Source organism: Electrophorus electricus, chromosome 13 (assembly GCF_013358815.1).
Source record: "Electrophorus electricus isolate fEleEle1 chromosome 13, fEleEle1.pri, whole genome shotgun sequence".
Taxonomy (NCBI): Eukaryota; Metazoa; Chordata; class Actinopteri; order Gymnotiformes; family Gymnotidae; genus Electrophorus; species Electrophorus electricus.
Genome location: NC_049547.1, coordinates 8,123,054 through 8,142,834, shown reverse-complemented (window position 1 = coordinate 8,142,834; position 19,781 = coordinate 8,123,054). Strand labels below are relative to the sequence as shown.

Sequence of the window (19,781 nt, the reverse complement as noted above, 5' to 3'; positions counted from 1 at the left end):
GCACAACTGTGCTTCATTACACATGAACTTATTTCCTGGGGTAATTATTGGCCAGAACTACAATTTCAGGTCGGCCTTCTCTAATGCCAGTCCGAGTGTTCAGTCCCAATTCAAGTTTTTGGCATCTAAGAACGTTGCTAGTCTCCTAACAGTTCCACACTTATGCGCCCCGTTTCGATACGCAATCGTTGAGACGCATGGAGGGATGTAGGAGAAATTCGATGAAAGGTGCATAAGTCTAGCACAACGTAAATAACGCCAAGAGGCATGTTCATATTCGTCTCACGACGTAGCTCATTAGTACAGAACTTCTTAAGATCACACAAAAGATTCAGGTTTCTAAATGTAAAAAACAAAACCAAAAAACTTAATGCTTCTATACTGAATTATATTATTCTCATAGTGAAGTAATTTACGTATGTGATTTTTTTTATATTAGTTAAGGGTCAGAACTCTACACGCTCTGCCCCTCATTTTGGTTATTTTTAGGATGACACAGGCGTTTTAGAACATTCAGATCTGCGGCTGGTTCGTTATTATTCAGTAAGCTCATGTGGTGGATTTTAATGATGGTCATTTCATTAACCGAAATGACCACCCCTTTTGGCTTCACACGCAGTCCGAAATTTGTGAAAAAACGAGAAGCTTGGATCGTTACAATGTAGTGCTCCACCAAGTGGCATACACAGGAATTTCAACGGACCTCGAATGTGTTTGGATTTGGTAACTTATCGTTCATAAATCTTAAGGACATATGTACTACAGAGAATGCCAGATTTTAAGATAATTGTTTTACTGTAATACTGCTTCAATCTTACATTCCATTTCGAGGTACAATATTTTCCCCACTTCTTAATTAACATCACTACTTATGACTAACCTTTAAGCCTAAAATAAAATAAATAAAAGGTGAATACAACTACTAGCCAAAACCCTTCAATCAAATTCAGACATACATTACTTAAAATACAGCCAACTGCATCATTCTTTACACTTCCCCTGGTTCACACTTTCACTTTCTCAATACAAACTTTCACTTAAATTACAGGATATATAATAAAGCACATTTTCTTTCACAGTTAAGTGACTAAAGCCCCTTACACAACATGCAGATCCCTTGTCATAACAGTATAAGTCATGGGATATTGATGTTTTAAGATGTCATAAGTTTCTGCTAAATAAGCAAATACGCCCACCAATATTCCGTCAAATGTTCACAATTAGCCCAACATGTAAAACTTAAGCTCAAAATCAAGGTATAATCAAGGTGAAGGGCTTAATGCTTAAATACACAAAAATGCATAAAGCACAAGGTTGGTCTTGAAAGTTCAGTTTTGGTCTTCAGTGGTCACTAATGCCATGATAACACCCAAAAGCTGAAAGGTAACACTATGAGTAAGATAGACAGATTTACAAAAAACTTGAAAATAAAGGAAAACATTACCCTAAAACAAATCAACAAAGAACACATCAAATTTGCGATGTAAAATAAATTAAGACCCCTGAATAGATAAGTTGGAGAAACAAGAAATCACAAAAGAATTTGAATTAAGATGTTGATCTGTTTTACCAGATCATATTTCAGATGTATAACAGTCTAAAGATCTAGAGGTTTCATAGCTGAGAGCAGTTTGCACTGAGTCAAGGGGTTCTTGGGGGAACCCCTATAGTGACTCATGTCCCTCTCAGCTGGCTGAAGCAGTGAAGACTGCTGAACGTCAGATGGCATACTGCCCCTCAACTTGGGTGCCACTGTATTGGTTACATCTTCCAGAGCCCAATGCCTGATTCCGTGGCAGGTGCTTGGCTTTTTGGGAGGTACTGGTAGCTTTGGTTTTAGGAAGACTCCTTTATCATGCGGAGGACAGTGGGAGACATCTTTGGCTTGGGGAAGTTGTGGTGTACCAGTGCAAAGGCCACTTTCCAGGCTCACTGCTTTTACTACAGGGGTACCTTGACTAGCAGCACACCACCCAGACCTGGTCTCTTTCCTCTGTCCTAGGGAGTTGATCCTCCTGACTGACTGCCGCACAGGTGTCCGCTGGAACTTCAGAGGAGATCGAGCCACTCTGGGTTTGGGTGAGGCAAGTGTCAGCATGTTGAATCGCTGGACATGGTCAGCCACTTTCACCCGCCCGGGCTCAATGGAACCCCGAGTACACTCTTGCTCATTGTGTATAGGCCCCCCATGTTGTTCTGGAAACTTGTTTAACAGCAACGGCCCTATGAACTCATGTTGGGATATGTCAAGCTCCTCTATTCGCTCTCTTGCTGCAAGTGGCGTAGACTGAACTGTGATGGCACTCATGAGCTTGAAGGCCATAGGGCTTTGGATATCTAGAGCATCCACCAGCCGGCTGCCTGTAGGACCAGTTGAACCGTCCATGAACAAGGAGCTACTCTCATTTTCGGCAACTGGAAAGCTTTCTTGGGTGTTTTTTGCTAAGACCGAGTTGTCTGCAGCTTCATGCTCAAACAGAGCACTGTCTATGTGAAGTGGAGACAAGGGACCAATCTCAAATTGTTTAAATGTGTCATTACAATTATCTACCAAGTCTTTCTGTGGCATGTGAAGAGAACCACTTTCTTTCAGTTGACTTGAGCTTTCTGATGCCACAAAGAATTTATATGACTCAGAGATAATATTCACACAAGTATGTTCTTTTTTCTCTTTGGGTTCTTCTTTGTTGTCCTTGTCAGTAGCCAGAAGGGTACTGCTAGATTCTTCATAACTTCTCATTTTGACAAGTGTCTGAGTGTTCTCCTCACTGCAAGACTCCGAGCAAGCCAGGCTCTCAGCACTGGTAGCACAGCAAAAGCCCTTTGGGATGCTGCCTACTATAAGCGGTTTGCTTACAACAATGGAAGGTTCCGAGCGGTAATTGGTCTTGAGGTACACATTCATGGGAGTGTCTGGAAAAAGGTTTCCATTTGGAGTTTCAACACTCCAAGACTCTGTGGTCTTGCATGGGGTCAGTAGGTTGTCTTCAGACTTGCTGATGTACTTGGAGCCTGTGATGTAATTTGACAATAGCAGAGAAATGCTTTCACATATAATGGCCAGGCTTACATTTCAATCACTGCAGACAAGAACAAAAAAACTGATATATAGCAACTGCATCTGCAGAACTGATTACTCCATTATAGGCCTTCCATAATAAAATTAAATAGATTACGTGAAAAAAAAAAAGGGAAACTGCAAAAAACAGAATGAAATATGGAGTCACTGACCTTTTGAAGAAGTGCTGCTGTTTTTCAAAATAGCTGGATTAAATACAGTGTCTTTGGTGAAGTGAAAACTGGTAACACTTTCTTGTGTCGCAAGGCGCCAACCAATGACCTCTGACCCCTTTGGCACAGGTAGAGAATGTGAAATGACACTCTGTTGAAATAAAGGCACCTTCTTTTTATTCCTGGTTGTGCGCCAGGTCTGTTGTCATCATTACAAGTACTGAGACATTTTAAACACTCAAATACAAGAGTAAATACAGTAATAATCAGGATGGACAATGCATACATATACACACAAACATTTATTTTAGCAAAAATAAACAATTCAGCAACAATATATCAAAGAAAAAAAGAGATCTTTAAGTGCAAATGGAAATCCTGACCTGGCTACCTTTCAAATAGGGGGAAAAAAAAAAATGTTAAAAGGTTACATGTTATACATTAAATTCTTCTCCTTCTTAAAATACTTTATTAAACCTAAAGATTTTTGGTAGTCACAAATTTTAGATTAGATAAACAAACATAAGTACAGTCAACTTTTCTCTTAGTATATTACAATGTGCAAATTTAAGCAAAGTCACTGAGAATATTAGCATTGAGGTACAAGATAATTACATTCAGTTTAACATTTTACCACTCACACCAAGATTACATTTTTGCTACTTACTATCATTTTTCATAAAGCTTATCCTTCCCACAACTTTTCATTTCCATGCAGCAAAATAACGCCAGGCTAAGAAAGCTAAATTTTGAGGTAACTACTTTGGCAAATCATTTCAAACTGGCAATCATCTTTCCAAGATTGAAGATGGCTACTCTGACTATATCTGTTCTCTCAGGCAGTTTCTACTAAGGAAAAGGCAAAATTCTGTTTGACAATTCACGCTTTCATTTGAAAGCAACACATTTGTACCTCATCACTATGGAATACTGAAGTAGGCAGAGGAAGGGAAGGCTGGCTTTAAGCTTTCTGACTTGGGACATGGCAATTGATTAGTACTTACTTTTATAACAATTGAGTGATTCAGGGTGAATGACAGTACAGACCCTCGAGCTACCTAACTGCTTCAACTTTATAGTGTAAGCAAGTTATGCTGGTTCAAAAAGCATATTTCTATTCTAATTAGTGAAGCACAGTAAGGACTTACAGGTGTTGTATTTTTGGCAAAAAATGTAAAGGTTTATGGTCAATAAACACCAAGAATAATATATACCCAGAAACACACATGAACCACGAATTCTCAAAATTTCTAACATTGCCTTTAACCAAGATCTCTAAAGGTAATCTGTGACTGAAGGAAAATTAGTCAGCAATTACCCACAGGCCACCATGCAAAATTATACAAGCACCACTCAATTTAACATGCAAATTTATAGAGTACTCATGTAAAACAAGGGGAATTGAGGGGTTGATTCAAGTTGGATTGTGCAAGTTTCTCGAGGAGGTACACTGAGGACTTACACAATCGCGGTTGGTTTTCCCAAGGCTGAAACGCAGACGGAGAGACTTTCTCGTCGCCTCTTTTTTAGTCACTCTTGGAGAAAAGCAGCCAGCCTTCCCTGATTCCACCCTGAAATCATACAGAATATTATAAAAGACAAGGTATGGGATGGGTAAAGGCAATAAAGCATTTCAGATTTTCAAATTTCAGTTTTTCCATGCATATCCAGAGCACACTGCCATCTCACTCAATGACTGAGGCACATGTTCAGTACAAGAACATGTAACTGGTAGTGACAAAATGTTTTAGTGTTATACTATTTTTTTTTTTTTTTTTAAATTACTACTTGGGACAATGAAAAGGCAATCTGATAATGCATGGCAGTTTTAGCAGTTTGGGCTCACTTTTGCCATTCACATTCTCCCTGCATCACCATCATGCATCCATGCCTCACCTGGGGTCACACCCAGGCCTCTTATGAGGGGTAATTAGAAACCTTTTTTGTAGAACATTTGTGAATTCTTCATATAAATTTGAAAATAGGAATTTGATTAATTTAGGTTAGGTAAAGGTTATAGTGACAGATTTCCATAATATAAATCAATATTAGAAATATTTCAAACATTTATTGATGGAATGTAACTGGAGTTTTAGGCTTCTTATGCTTTGAGTTTCAAGTGCGTTTCAGGCCAGTTGGTTTTTCAATTCTTTTCTAAGCACAGGTTAATGTTTAAGTTATTGGGTACGGTAATTAACCATAGATGCATTAGATGGAAATTAGACAGAACAATGCTGGAAAGTTCCTTTAAAGTGACAAATTCCTCTATACCTGCATCTCGTCTATTGATCTCTTCCTTTCATCCTCAGAAGGAGGACCAATGGCACAAGCAAGTTACAAGGAACAGAGACGAGGGGCAGGCAATTAAAGAAACGAATACAACTCAGTGAGCCACTATTTGTTTAGTTTTCAAATGTCTTGTCTTCTAGGAGTGTGACATAACTGGAGACAACAGCTTCATGGTCTATATTCTGGCAATTTACAGCTACAGAATCTTGTAGTCATTGATTTAAACTCGCTGATTTGATTTGAGTTCAGCAAAAATGTTTGTATGCTCATTCTTGCAAGTTGTGAAATGTACCTCGATAGCATACCATGTGCAGTCATATATGTGTCAGCAATAAAAGTAGCTCACTTCATGACATGGTAAGTATTTAAAAAACAACAACAAAAAACAACTTAGAAATGGGGAATATGGACAAATTGAAATGTATAAGAAACAAGAAATCCAGAAATCAGAAAAACTTGGCTTTCTACTTTATAACCTCAATAGCCTGTTGGTTTACCATTTGCAGAATGCTCAAATTCATGCACCGTGCCTATGCTTTCATTTATAACTTTGCTCACCTGCCTTCTGATCCAGTAAGAGGCAGCCTCATAAGAACATGTAAGGCCATGTCTGGGGTTCTTCTGGGAGGACACTCAAGGCTAAAGAACTAAAGAATGCTTTTGGTATAGAATTTTTTTTAATTTATTTTTTTTAACTTGAGAATGTACCATTCAAAGATCAGTCTACATGAGTTTATACATTTCACACCTCGTTAGTCCTACTTTTGTTTAAGTGATCCTTAATGTAGTCTTCACAAATACATTTTATGAATAACTTGCAACTAGTTAGACTGCACTATTGGTTTCATGGGTGTAATTTTAATAACCAAAAAGATTTCACTTCTCAATTCTACAAGTTGGTAAAGGATTTGTCCATAAAGAATTACACAAGAACTGTTTGGAAGGAGGATTAAGTTGACGTTACATTGTAAGACTCTTATTTTCTGCCAGAAAGTATTGATGCATACCTGCCAATGTTTCTGTGGTTTAGTCTTTTACTCTTTCTCTTTGCCGAGCTGGCAGACAGTCTGCTGCTTCTCCCCACAGAGGACAGGGCACTCTGAGAGTCAAGGGACCCAGATGCACTGTGCACTAGAACATTTGACATGAAAGGCCTCATCTAATACTGCACACTACACATTTCACTAATTGCTTTAGTATATAAACATGAAGCTATTAAACAAAATGTACAAAACATTATTTCATGCATTTCCTCCAGAGATCTTCTGTTAAAACATATAAAACAGTACCTGATTCAGGTGTGGATGGCCCTCCAAACAAGGTACTGGGGAAGAGTTCCAAGCCAAGATTCTTCTTGATAGACCTGTGCTTCTTGTTGGAGAACCCATAGCTTTGTGATGACTCCGCAGGCAGTTTGCGCTTGGGTGTCATGACAACAGGGGTGCCAGTTGAATGGACTAAATAAATAAATGCCAATTTAAATCAAATGTTAGCTATACAGCTTAGCATAACTTGAGCTTCCATAAAACTTCTCATGGTAGAAGCAGGTTTGCATAAGCCACTAGGCAGCAACTCAGAGTTTCTCAACCGTCACACCCATGGCACACGATGCAATAACTATAAAAATATATGAATGAAGTTTGAAGAAACACTACTCCCTCTTATGTTTTGACACACCACCCCCTGTGATGGCAGATATGAGCACTCATTTCAACAGTCACAGCACAATGTGCAGAAGCATGTAACTTGTTTGGCAACAACTTACTATTTTTTGTTCACCAAAGAATCCTCATTCATGCAGCATTACCTGACCCGACCAGTCTTTGTGTACCATGGAATAGTGGTTAAGAAACACTGGAGGAAAGGATCTGATATATGGATATCAATTCAATGCAGGAAAAAAAAATTATATAAAAACACAGGACATTCTTAAAAGGTGCTTTCTGCTCAAAGACAGGAAATAGCCTCCATCTATGCAATCATAGACACTGTAAACTATACAAGGGCAAAGAGTGCATCATTTCTCAACCACATTTAAAAAAAAAAAAAAAAAAGAGACAAGAACAAGCAAACAAGCCAAGGCATTGTATTTTCTCAATCAAAGCAATATACAATTTAAGAAAATATCTGTCAGGAAATCTGTGACAAAACCACAACATTTAGCTAAATTTCTATTGCATTTTGATTCCTTTTTAATAAAACCTCGTGGCAAGCACAAGCCAAAGCTTTATTACCTCTACTGTATGTAAGCTGCATGCATTCAATGGCTGTGCAGCCAAGCCTAACCTGGGAACACCGTATACCCACCTGTTCCATCAGACTGAGGTGTATTTGAAGGGGTTCTACTACTTTTAAATTTATTCAGAGCTCCATTTACCATATCTGGAATGCAAGACAAAATCACTCATCTGTGAAGACCAATGCTTTTAAAGTGCTTCACATTACAAAAATACCTCTGTTCCATTGTAAGACTACGTCACCAGTGTGATACAGAAATTGTAGGTTTGACTAAAGGGAGAAGGATCCTGGGCTCCATCATACACAGCTCATACCTCCTAAACTGCGCCTGCTTCTCTTTACACCTGAGGATGCACTTCCCTCCTCCAAGGCATCTGAAGGTGAAAAGACTCCAGTCTCACAACCCAGCATGGCTGGAACTTTTGCGAGGAGGAACTCTGGCACTGCACCTAGACAGACACACAGACAGACACACAGACAGACACACACACACAGACACACACACAGACACACACACACAGACACACACACACAGACACACACACACAGACACACACACAGACACACACACAGACACACACACAGACACACACACAGACACACACACAGACACACACACACAGGATAACTAAATTAAAAATAGATCATTTCTGATATTTGGGAATAACAAGAATTGGTTTTGCTTATAATGTGCATTAACCTCGATCTTAATATGTAGTTATATATGTGAACTAGATACCCAGATTCTGAGCATTATCAATGAGGAACTGCACAACTGCTGCTTGTAGCTTTAGTCTCTTCTCAGTGCTAGCATTCATTTTCTCTGTGCCATCTCCACAGTGAAGGAAGTTTGGAGAAAAGATTACAGAGAGGTTACTGCTGTCCATCTTGTTTTCCACACATCTGGAACAGAAAACAACTGATCAGCAGTGAATAAGTACAACAAATATGTTCTGGTCAAGGTACAGTAAATTTTTAGTTTTCCCCTCTGCTTTGACTGCAAGCAAATAAAATGTATAAAGGTATGTCCATGTAAACCTCAAATGATGAAAAATTACATTAATCACATAGAATCACCCTTTTCACAATGCACCGATTCATTTTTTTTTTTTAATCCCTAATTCACAGCAAGAAGCCATTTTGCAAGAATAAACAAAGCCCCTGTCAGTTGGTAAAACTGACATAAGCAATTTTAACTACACTGTCTTTACTTCCTCATAATAATCACTAAAATAATTTCTCTAAGAAAGACCTAGGTGACTGCGTTTCCAATTAACCAATCAGAAAATGTTCCTGCAGGGAGGTGACCATTCCTTCCTGTCAGTTATTTTGCATGAACGCAAAGTACCTAGATAATCTCATATATATATATATATATATATATATATATATATATATATATATATATATATATATATATATATATATATATATATATATATATATATATATATATATATATATTAAAAAATAATAATTTGTTGTTCTTTCAGTTAGGCACTTTACTTCAACTCCACATGTTCCTAAACATCCATACAGTTGAATAATAGCCATATAAAACATGTCCCACAAATTACCAGGCTCAGAAAAACACTGCACCAAGGAAAGCAGAGTTCATACTGTACATCTCTTTACAAGACCCACTGATACCTAAACATTTTAACTACATTTTTTTAAATAAAGTAAATGAGCCCAACACTAGCCTTAAAAGTATTACTCTCCCCATAAATAGCACAACAGACCACAACCAACAAACCCTTTTCCACCTCACCTCAGAGAGACCCTTTTCAGGAAGCTGAGAAAGTAGCGCAATACGATCATATTCTCATGAGGCAGGACACAGGAGAGCAGGACAGTGGCCGAGGTCTTCTCCTCCACAGTGGGCAGCTCCTGGGCTTTCAGAAAGGCACCGTGCAAGTCTGCAGGCAGGACCGGCTCAGGCAGGTCACGAAAGAACTGCTTGAGGAGGCCAGCTATGTCCAGCGGGAGGGCAGTGGACAGACACTCCTCAGCCTTTTCCAACTTTGCCTTCGAGAGCAAAACAATACATCCGCTGTTTAACAAGTAATCCTGTTAAAGTCTCACTGTGAAAGGTTAGTGGAGGCCAGAAGAGGTCATCACTCACCCTGAGAGCCTTCATTCGAACAATGGAGCCCGATTTTCTAAACAGGCCCTCTGTGTCTAAATGACCCATAAGATATGTACAGGCATCCACAAGGAAGCTGAAATAGTTGGGAGATGTTAGCCCTGCTGATGAAATACTTTTCTCTTTGTCTACCCCCTCCTATTTTGGGCATTTTATACTTTACAGAGCCAAAATACATTTTTGATTTCACAATAGTTCTTAGCCTATTGGTAAAAATGAATTGTATATCTCAAGGCTGCAACAAAATATTTCTAAATGTATAAAATGTTTTTGGGTCTCAAAGATAAACTTGTTAATGTTAATAATAAAGATTAGACTTTTCTATAATTCATCTTTGCATTATAGATTTTTTTTAATTACAACAATCAGAGCAAAGACAACTGAAAGAGAAAATCTTACCAGGGTATGTCTCCATAGTCTAGCACATAACAATGTGGTAGACTTTCTAATGCTACCCCAAAAACCTTCACCTAAAAAAGATTAAGCATGACATAAGTTTACAGTTACGCTTTTAATGTCTTTTCATCAAGTTATAACACCTGCATTAGCGTTTGCTTTGACTGAAGCACCTGCAATACTTCACATACTTTTTATGACAAGCCTACACAGGAGAAAAAAATGTTAAGATAGTTAACTGGTAATGTTCTATAGCCATGGGGCACAACCCCATTAGAAATCTTAGCTCTTTAGATACTCAAGCCAGACAAGTAAATTAAGGTTCTAGAGGCACTTTGAAAAAAATACATGAACAAGTACCGCACTGTACACTTGAAAAGCAACAAGCACATGCCATCATAATTCCATTAAATGTTTACTTCTAACTAGTTAAAATGAAGCTAATTACTACCAACTAATTTAAAATGAAGCTAATTACTTGAAACCTGTGACATTTACGTGCCACAGCATCATGCACAAGTATGCTCAAAAAAGTAAACAAGTAACAAAGTAAAAAACAAAACAAAACAAAACACACATTTCAATATAAATTACATATAGAATCATAAAAAAAACACACACACACAAAGTATATACAGCTGAACATGCACGTCCTCTGGATGTGTGAAGTAACAGCGTTTGCTATTAATCGTACATTTGTAGCTAGATATTCTCAGCAATCATGCTTAAGGATAAAACGTCAGACATGTAGCTAGATATGCTTGCTACCATGAAGCTACTTGCGTGATTTGCATTTTCGGAAGTAGGTAGATAGCAAGGTTCATCACACGACCCAAAAGGAAATTTTGCAACACTTCCATTTCGTGTGACAATGGCCTTAGTTTCAATAACTTGCTAAATAAACAATTTCTCTTTGCAAAGGATAAAGGGTGTGAGTGGAACGAATGGACCATGCATAACAAAAAAATAATAATGTGTTCCATAAACATTTCAGGTCGCAGCAGAAAAATGTTTACAGAAAATAGCTAGCTAGTTGGCTAGGTTAAAATACATAACCCAGCTATCTAACTAGCCAGCTGGGATTATCATTACGTGCAGATATCTTAGATAGCGTTAGCAACCTTCACCGTCTTCAAAAAACTGTGATCTTAGCTAGCGTTAGCCAACTAATAATTTAACGTTAACTTACCGAATTGCCGGTTGTCTTGTTGCTATTCGTTTTACCCTTGTTCCAGTTCTTCATTTTTATTCCATAGGCTGCACGAAGATGCTGAACAACTGCAAGGCGCACAACGTTTCTTTCTACGGTCTTCATTGTTTTTCAAAGTTAGCTAGCGGTTAGCGAGCCAGTTAGCCAACCTAAGATAGGTTACTCAATTTTATAATTTACTTCCCGTATTAGCTAGGCTAACTACACCGCTGTCAGGATTAACCAAGACAAGATAACCAACAAAACAGCTGATGTCGTTGTTGCACAAGTCTATTCAATATGCAGGCCAGCTAGCCAGCCAACCTAACTAGCATTCAACGCTGCGATGTGAAGACGAATACTTAACTATCTAGCTAGTTAGCTATCTTAAGAGGCTTGGCTAGTCTGAAGTTACGTTCTTTCGAGTTCGTCTGGCACGTTTACGAAAAATTTAAAACGGCGTATTAGCGTTAGCTATCTTAAATAGCAGCGAGTTGGGTGGTAGTTTCCAATTCTTTAACTATCTGTCAAGATACATATAACACATTCAAAATGATACGGCTGCGGATGCGATTTTAATCTTTGAGTACAACAAGTAATTCTGCAACAATGTATTGTAACTAACGTTACTTAGCGTTATCTAGCTAGCTATGTTAGCTTGTTGACTAGTTAAATTAACCTCAACGTTTTCCCGTTAGCGAGGTTTGCGTTATGAACAATCCGTGCTGAGATCCTAACTGTTCAACATCTTCACGAATTTAACATTCCTGCAGCCACAACTGCACGGAAAGGTAGCTAGCTAATTAAAACGTTCTCTAACTAGCTTTACAGCTTGCAAACATTCCCGTTTTCCCTGGTGCGTCAGTTACTTTGCTATCTGGCTTTTCAAAGCTACTTGATTAACCTAACTAGCTAGCTTAGCTATTTCCTTTGTAGCAATATGTCTTTCAAACGGCAGCAAAAGACCAGAAGTTCAACACGATTGGCTACCTAATGTTCAAATTTCATAGCGTCTGCGTCACTGCGTCCTATGATAGGTTCCCCAGTCACGTGTTAAATCTACAACAAACCCTTGAAAGTCGGTGTGTAGGCAAGATTAAAAAAAAAACTTTTATTCATACTGATTTAAAAGGTCCATTGGAATACAAAAACAACTCAAAAAGGTTAATGCTGTTTGTCCTGCCTGTTTGCATAATTTATATTAACTGCTGTGTTATCCCTCCGGGTGCAGTTTTTCTTCTTCCCCTGAGCCAACATGCCTCAACATCCCCCATCTCAGCACAACATAACACATTTTTGAAAGCATGTTGAATTACTTAATTTCTGTCTTATATAACTAACACACTTTGGTCATTATCTGAGTTTAGTGTATTACATGCCCCTATATGGACATGTAATAGTTGTGTTTAATAACAAAGACCTGCAGGAAAACATCTGGTTTGAAATGAAAACTTAGTGTTGTTTTGGTAGAAATGGGTATGATGTCCACAGCTTATAGTTATTTGTGTGCATAGCAAGCATTATTATGACACTGTGTCTATTAATTATATTGACACGGCGCAGAGGATCATCAGCACCTGAAGAACTGATTATATTATCCTCATAATTGTTGATCAGGATGTTAACAGGTTTCAAATACAAAGAAAGATTGAGATTTACACTCAACCACATCTTGGTTGGAAGACGAAGGTGAAATGACTCAGTCAGGAGAAGAAATCTAAGCATAGCTGTGCTTTTAAATATAAAAGCATGACCTGTCATTGTCATACTGTAAATATAACCCAGTCTTCACAGAATGTGGTTGAACCTTGTAGTTTTAGAAGACATACCAGAGATATATTTTGTGGTCAAACCAATCTTTGGTGTTGCCTTGCCATGACTGCATAGCCAGATGTTTTAATCAAACTGGAATGTGGTCATGAGTTCCTGTTCAGTTGTACTTTAACAGAAAGCTTATGTATATTCTAAAGTTAAACTTGTTCTAATCAACTTAGAACATGCGTAATTGGCTCCTAATAATCTTAGTGTTGTTTTAAGACCATGGTTTACATATGTTCAATAAAATAATAGTTGCTTAACCAAAGCAAAAAAGGAAAAAGATGACACCTACTGTTATAATGATCCACTTTTATTACAACACATGTATATACAGTAACAGACACAGTACAAATGTATGGTGGAAAGGAGAGTTGGCTGGCTTAGAAGCACTTCCTGTGAACAATGGAGGGGCCAGCCTCATCATACTCCTGCTTGGTGATCCACATTTGCTGGAAGGTAGAGAGGGAGGCCAGGATGGAGCCTCCAATCCAGACGGAGTACTTACGCTCGGGGGGAGCAATTATCTGGAGGAAGAGTGGGGCTCTGTTAGTCTCTGACACTGTGTAAAATATGCCTAGATGTCTAGATTATCAAGGACTATATCCATGAACTTAAATCTCATAAAAAACAACAACATTTTCTTTTTTTTCCCCTTAAGGGCAAATTTCTCTACTAAAGTATTATCTGTTCCTTATTAATCTTATTAAGCATATTAAATAAAAATATTATCACTCTCCCACAGAAATTGTAAAATAGTCATTACTGAACAAAAAATAGGGACCATTTAGTACAACTTTTTCATTAAATCTTAATAACATTGGCATAAGCTGGCAACATGTATTGAGCATTCAGCTTCTTCTCACCTTGATCTTCATGGTGCTGGGAGCCAGAGCAGTGATCTCCTTCTGCATACGGTCAGCAATACCAGGGTACATGGTGGTACCACCAGACAGGACGTTGTTGGCATACAGGTCCTTGCGGATGTCAATGTCGCACTTCATAATGCTGTTGTATGCAGTCTCATGGATACCAGCAGACTCCATACCTGAGGTTTGAGAAGACTTCAGTTATCAAGAAGCATATGAACAGTTTAGGTACAGAGCACATCAACTGAAGTGATGGATTACATGAGACAATGTGTTGTCTGTAACTGCTTATTTTATTCTTATGAGTTTTGTTGTTCCACTGTGATCGAATACACCACCACTATCTTCTTTCTATTCTGCATACTATTGTTCACTTATTTCTGGTTTATGAAGAAGTAAAACTCACCTATGAATGAAGGCTGGAAGAGGGTCTCAGGGCAACGGAAACGCTCGTTACCGATGGTGATGACCTGACCGTCGGGAAGCTCATAGCTCTTCTCCAGGGAGGAAGAGGAAGCAGCGGTGGCCATCTCATTCTCAAAGTCCAGAGCCACATAGCAAAGCTTCTCCTTGATGTCACGCACAATCTCACGCTCGGCTATGAAGAACAAAATTTAGAGAAAACTCATGGTACCAAACTTCACTGGAAAATCTTAATAAATAAACCTAGTGTAGACTGTCACTCTCTGTATTATTTGCATTATAGGGGTGCTTAACCCAGTCCTTGAGACCTGCAACAAACGCAACATTTTTTGTTCTAACACACAGTACATCTGTATGAGTTCCACACCTGTAGAGCTCACAGTATATCTGTGCCAGTTCCAAACCTGTACAGCTCACAGTACACCTGTACCAATTTCAGACCTGTACAGCTCCCAAGTACTGCACCAGTGTTCTTACTGGATTGGTTCACGTGTAGTGATTGCTAGGATAGCTAAAATGTAGACTGTTTCATTGGTCCCAAGAACTGTGTTTGGAAAGACTGATCTATTAGACTGACAACATGGCTGTTGTCAGTTGACATTTTGCTAATGTTATTGTACCCATTATAAAGGCACTTAACCTTTTGCTTTTTTGGGCTGTACCCATTGGAGTGTGCTAATTGTAAAAAGTATTTGTTTTGGTATTACTCCTTACCAGTTGTGACAAAAGAGTATCCACGCTCAGTCAAGATCTTCATCAAGTAGTCGGTCAGGTCACGACCAGCAAGATCCAGACGCATGATGGCGTGGGGGAGAGCATAACCCTCATAGATGGGAACATTGTGGGTCACACCATCACCGGAATCCAGCACAATACCTGCAGAGGGTAGGCTTCAGTCGGACATGCTTGCCACCATTTAAAGGCCCCTCAAAGTGTATGACATCATAAACAAACAGTGCCATGGTAAATGACATCAGCGGCCACAGGTGGAGCTTTCACCCCAGGATTACTGCTAATCTTCCACAATGCATAATGTCATTTGTCTTGTTGTATGTCAAATAAACCACACTGCATGACTAATTGTTCTATGTATAACATGACAGAGTGAACGTTATCAGTGAAATGAGAACATCAAATGTGCAAATTTTCTTTGGGAACTAAAATCAATTTCTCTGGCTACATTGAACGATATTAGTTCAACAAGATATAAAATCTAACATTTAACTGCATATATACATTCATACAGTAATTTGGAGTGAAGATCCATTACTGCTAATACTCACCTGTGGTACGGCCAGAAGCGTACAGGGACAGCACAGCCTGGATGGCCACATACATGGCAGGCACGTTGAAGGTCTCAAACATGATCTATACATGGAGATTAGACAAGTGATACTGTTAGCGCGATTGAGGCAATACTACAAAGCTGACAAAGCTCCCTGCTGGACAAAGTGTAACAGAGTGGAATGGGCTCATGAAAGCACAGGTACCTGAGTCATCTTCTCCCTGTTGGCCTTGGGATTGAGGGGGGCCTCGGTGAGCAGGGTGGGGTGCTCCTCTGGAGCCACACGGAGCTCATTGTAGAAGGTGTGGTGCCAGATCTGACAGGAATAAACAAACAGGTCTATCAGGAAGCCACGAATGAGAACACATATGAAAACATATACGTGATATTATTTATTACACTCCCTCGGGACATCCTACATTTACAGATCATATACATGCTTATTTTACATACCTAGAATCAGTGTGGAATTTTCCCCTCATGTTTTAAACTGCTTGGTTTAGGTGAGAGTTGACCTGCAACAGTTTATGGAACAGATGGGATGTGATTACCTACCTTCTCCATGTCGTCCCAGTTAGTGATGATGCCATGCTCGATGGGGTACTTCAGAGTGAGGATACCCCTCTTGCTCTGGGCCTCATCACCGACGTAGCTGTCCTTCTGACCCATACCCACCATCACACCCTGTGGGAGAAGAACTAAAGTTAACCAAACTAAAATAAGATAATGTTAAAGCAGCTAACAAAATGCAGTTATATAGGTTATGTTAAAGACATTATAGTGTACCTTTTCCACCAAATAACTGTACACATGAGAACAGGAATAGTGAGAAGATGAGTTAAGATTATTTTACGGAAGTGGGCACACCTGGTGGCGGGGCCTTCCAACGATGGAAGGGAAGACAGCACGGGGAGCGTCGTCTCCGGCGAACCCAGCCTTGACCAAGCCGGAGCCATTGTCGCATACAAGGGCGGTAGTCTCCTCGTCGTCACACATGATTGCTTCCTGGGATGGTCTGACGGGAGACACGACATAGTTATGACAGAGTTTGAAAAATTATCTAGCGGCGGTCCTATGATAATGTGCGATATTGATAATGTGCAGGATAATGTGAAATATTGATAACGCAAACAAAGTCCATATGCTGTTTATCAAATCACAAGTTTGAATCAGTTTTTGGTGTAACACACAACAGATTTGTAAGACAGTCATAATATTGAACTGCCAAAAAAAAAAGAAGAGATCTTATGTTTAAGTAAAAGTAAAAAGAATTTGACTCTCGATGGCATATACTCCTACTTAATGTCTTTTCACCCCAGCCCTTTCTGAAAGGTTACTGAAACTGTATCTCCCTTGCCAAACTGGTTCAAGAGATTTTGAGCATGTCAATGTAGATCCAAAAAAGGGCCCCGGAGGAGCCTGGACATCTATTTTAAGCGCCTCCTGCTGCGTTAAGCCTACATGGCTTCTGCTACCTCACAGCTCCCTATCTGTGTTTGGTGCCTGTCCAGGATCATCTGTAGTTGCAGCTGTCATCACATTGTAACGCCTCAGTTTGTATTTTGACTTCATGCCCTGAAATTCGTAATGACTTTGTTCATGAGATGTTTTTTTGGTAGCTAAATGTGTAATGACAGTACAGCACATTCAATTTTCAAAATTTAGTTTTGCAAATTAATAAGTATCAACTAAAATCACATCAGTAAGGATCAATTCTCAGATGATGGCTATGTCATCCCAAAGTCATGTTTCTAGACATACTAAAAGTTGAGAAATATTTCTTTGTAGATTGGACAAAATAATGGCAACTTTATTATTATTATTTGCCAGCTATTACTAATTCCATTTCAAATGCCCAGGTTTTTCTTTCATACAGGTAAAACTATAGTCATATCATTAATACACATCTATTATACCCAACTAGTAGTTCAACACACTGTGCACACATGCTTACTCATTTTTCCATAGGATCCCACTATAACCTACTCACCAAGTTGTGTCGCAAGACTGATGCTTCCACTGGGACGAAGAGATCAGGGGAGGACTCCCCTTAAATAAGACTCCAGCTAAGGGGTCTGGGGCGGAGTATCAAGTTCACAGAAGCCCAAATAAGAACTTCAGAAGAAAAAAAAAATAGAGGGAGAGGTATGAGTCCCTCCACCAGTAAATGTATCTGTCTTGATGCTTGATGGGAAAGAGCAATTGGATCCTTCGAAAATTGAGCACCATCCTTCCAAAATTGAGCACCAAAATTAGATGTCAAGTACTTTACCTGCAGTTTAACATATATATATACTCACACATTTGTGAGTGTGTGTGTGTGTGTGTACTTGTGTGTGTGCATGTGTGTATGGGACTGTGTATGAGAGAGAGAGAGAGAGAGAGAGAGAGAGAGAGAGAGAGAGAGAGAGAGAGAGAGAGAGAGAGAGAGAGAGAGAGAGAGAGGGTTAGTGTGTAAATCTAATGAGCATAAAACAAATCTTAATATATCAGATTTTATAAACCTCTTTGGCTTTAAGCTGTTAATTTATTTAGTTATAGGCTGACATTTTTTCTTCAAACCTTTCTGGAAAATGTGCATCATGTTGGAGTGAAATAAAAAGATGTGTTTTCTTATCTATTATGCTTCTTTTCAATGTAGGACATCTAAGATGACAATCCACTCAAACTATAGAACTGGTTAAGGAGATATTTAAAACTCTTTACTATGCAGCCAGACTGGATACTCTATATGTCAGTAGGTCAGCATACTGGTATGTAGGCTGCAACCCTAAACATGGAGAACAAGTGTGACGGGGCAACACTCGCTTAGCTTTCCCCTACCAGCTTTCTCATTGGCTGGTCTGTAGTGGTAGCAAACCTTGATTGGCTGAATTCTCTCCTTTTAGGGTCATGGTGGGAAACAGGTGATGTAAATGTGCACACACTGGAGTACCATAAAACTGAGTCTGAGAACAGGGCTCCTTATATGCATTAACCCTATCAACCCTAATTAGCATTGTCTTTGTAGTGATGAGCTGACTAAAAATGTTGATATACTTCCTCTGGATTCCATCACCCTGCTTCCCATTGCAATGTGTTTCCCAAAGGTTTTTATTAAAAGTAGAAGCTATATTGATTGAAACCTAGTCTTGTCATTCAAGATCAAAATGTTTGGATGATGTCGATTTCCAATTGCTCTTCTGGTAGTCTCAGAAGAACAATCACAGCATTGAAGGTAATGGGATTAGTTATATTTAGTCTCTTTGCACCAAATATGTCTTCTTCTATCTGCAGAGATAGAAGGTACATTGAAAAAGATTCCTCTACTGGAATGGAAAGTACAGACTGGCTATTCATAGGCATGGAGAGATCTGAGCAAATGTTATCAAAAGACTGATATCTGCAGTGCATACACTTGGGCTGGTGGTGTAAAATGACCAGAATACTTTAAGAAGATAATGGTAAGATGCATGTATGTCATGGATAGCGTATACTTCTGCATCTTGAAATGGTCTATTTTAAAAGCTTAAATGTGAGGGCAAGAGTCACACTGTAGGACTGGAAGCCTAATGTACCCTATTGACCTTTAGTAATAAAATATATCCATAAAGGACACTTGTGGAACTAATATTTTAAAATAACCAAACGTTTCAGAACAATTTATTGTTTAGACAGCTTCAAGATCTTCACTGCTTAGCCATTAGGTAAAAGTGACTGTAGTAACAGGACATTGTCATTGATTTGGGAATCAGCGCCATTCAGTGTTTGTATTGGTGTACTACAGTACTACAGTTACCTACATGTCTATAAAGCCATTCACATGTAGGCACCATCTCAGCAAATATATTGCAAAAATGTTATGGCATACAAGGGAACAGAAATAAACTTTGAACTGCAATAACCCTATTGTAAAGAATT

The 19,781-nt window shown here is 38.9% G+C and overlaps 2 protein-coding genes across 4 annotated transcripts; both read right to left on the bottom strand.

Annotated features, from left to right (window-relative positions):
* Positions 1–774: 774 nt before the first annotated feature.
* On the bottom strand, positions 775–12,429 carry arhgap11a (Rho GTPase activating protein 11A). 3 transcript variants are annotated; one of them, XM_027000230.2, is made up of 12 exons: positions 11,490–12,429; positions 10,304–10,374; positions 9,884–9,980; positions 9,530–9,786; positions 8,498–8,661; positions 8,073–8,207; positions 7,828–7,902; positions 6,810–6,977; positions 6,528–6,651; positions 4,694–4,802; positions 3,232–3,382; positions 775–3,012 (listed from the first exon to the last, which is right to left on the bottom strand). In XM_027000230.2, exons 1-12 carry the CDS (start codon positions 11,613–11,615, stop codon positions 1,598–1,600), a joined length of 2,892 nt encoding a protein of 963 aa, XP_026856031.2. In that variant the 5' UTR covers positions 11,616–12,429; the 3' UTR covers positions 775–1,597. The 3 variants fall into 3 exon arrangements, with proteins under 3 accessions (XP_026856031.2, XP_026856032.2, XP_026856033.2); XM_027000231.2 differs by having other exon boundaries at positions 3,232–3,349; XM_027000232.2 differs by lacking the exon at positions 7,828–7,902.
* A 1,170-nt stretch (positions 12,430–13,599) lies between these two features.
* On the bottom strand, positions 13,600–17,979 carry actc1b (actin alpha cardiac muscle 1b). The gene is made up of 9 exons (XM_027000221.2): positions 17,872–17,979; positions 16,749–16,896; positions 16,437–16,565; positions 16,087–16,197; positions 15,880–15,964; positions 15,311–15,472; positions 14,580–14,771; positions 14,171–14,352; positions 13,600–13,831 (listed from the first exon to the last, which is right to left on the bottom strand). The coding sequence occupies exons 2-9, from the start codon at positions 16,875–16,877 to the stop codon at positions 13,688–13,690; spliced, it is 1,134 nt and encodes a 377-aa protein (XP_026856022.1). The 5' UTR covers positions 16,878–16,896; positions 17,872–17,979; the 3' UTR covers positions 13,600–13,687.
* Positions 17,980–19,781: the final 1,802 nt, after the last annotated feature.

What these genes read in the sequence shown, in the direction of transcription:
- arhgap11a (XM_027000230.2), bottom strand. Translation starts at nt 11,615, where the DNA reads ATGAAGACCGTAGAAAGAAACGTTGTGCGCCTTGCAGTTGTTCAGCAT. An exon ending in TGATAATGCTCAGAATCTGG is followed by an intron (nt 8,208 to 8,497) that starts GTATCTAGTTCA and finishes GTGTCTGTCTAG; the next exon opens with GTGCAGTGCCAGAGTTCCTC. An exon ending in CAGCAGCACTTCTTCAAAAG is followed by an intron (nt 3,013 to 3,231) that starts GTCAGTGACTCC and finishes ATTACATCACAG; the next exon opens with GCTCCAAGTACATCAGCAAG.
- actc1b (XM_027000221.2), bottom strand. Translation starts at nt 16,877, where the DNA reads ATGTGTGACGACGAGGAGACTACCGCCCTTGTATGCGACAATGGCTCC. An exon ending in TTGGAAGGCCCCGCCACCAG is followed by an intron (nt 16,566 to 16,748) that starts GTGTGCCCACTT and finishes CTTCTCCCACAG; the next exon opens with GGTGTGATGGTGGGTATGGG. An exon ending in ACTGGGACGACATGGAGAAG is followed by an intron (nt 16,198 to 16,436) that starts GTAGGTAATCAC and finishes TATTCCTGTCAG; the next exon opens with ATCTGGCACCACACCTTCTA.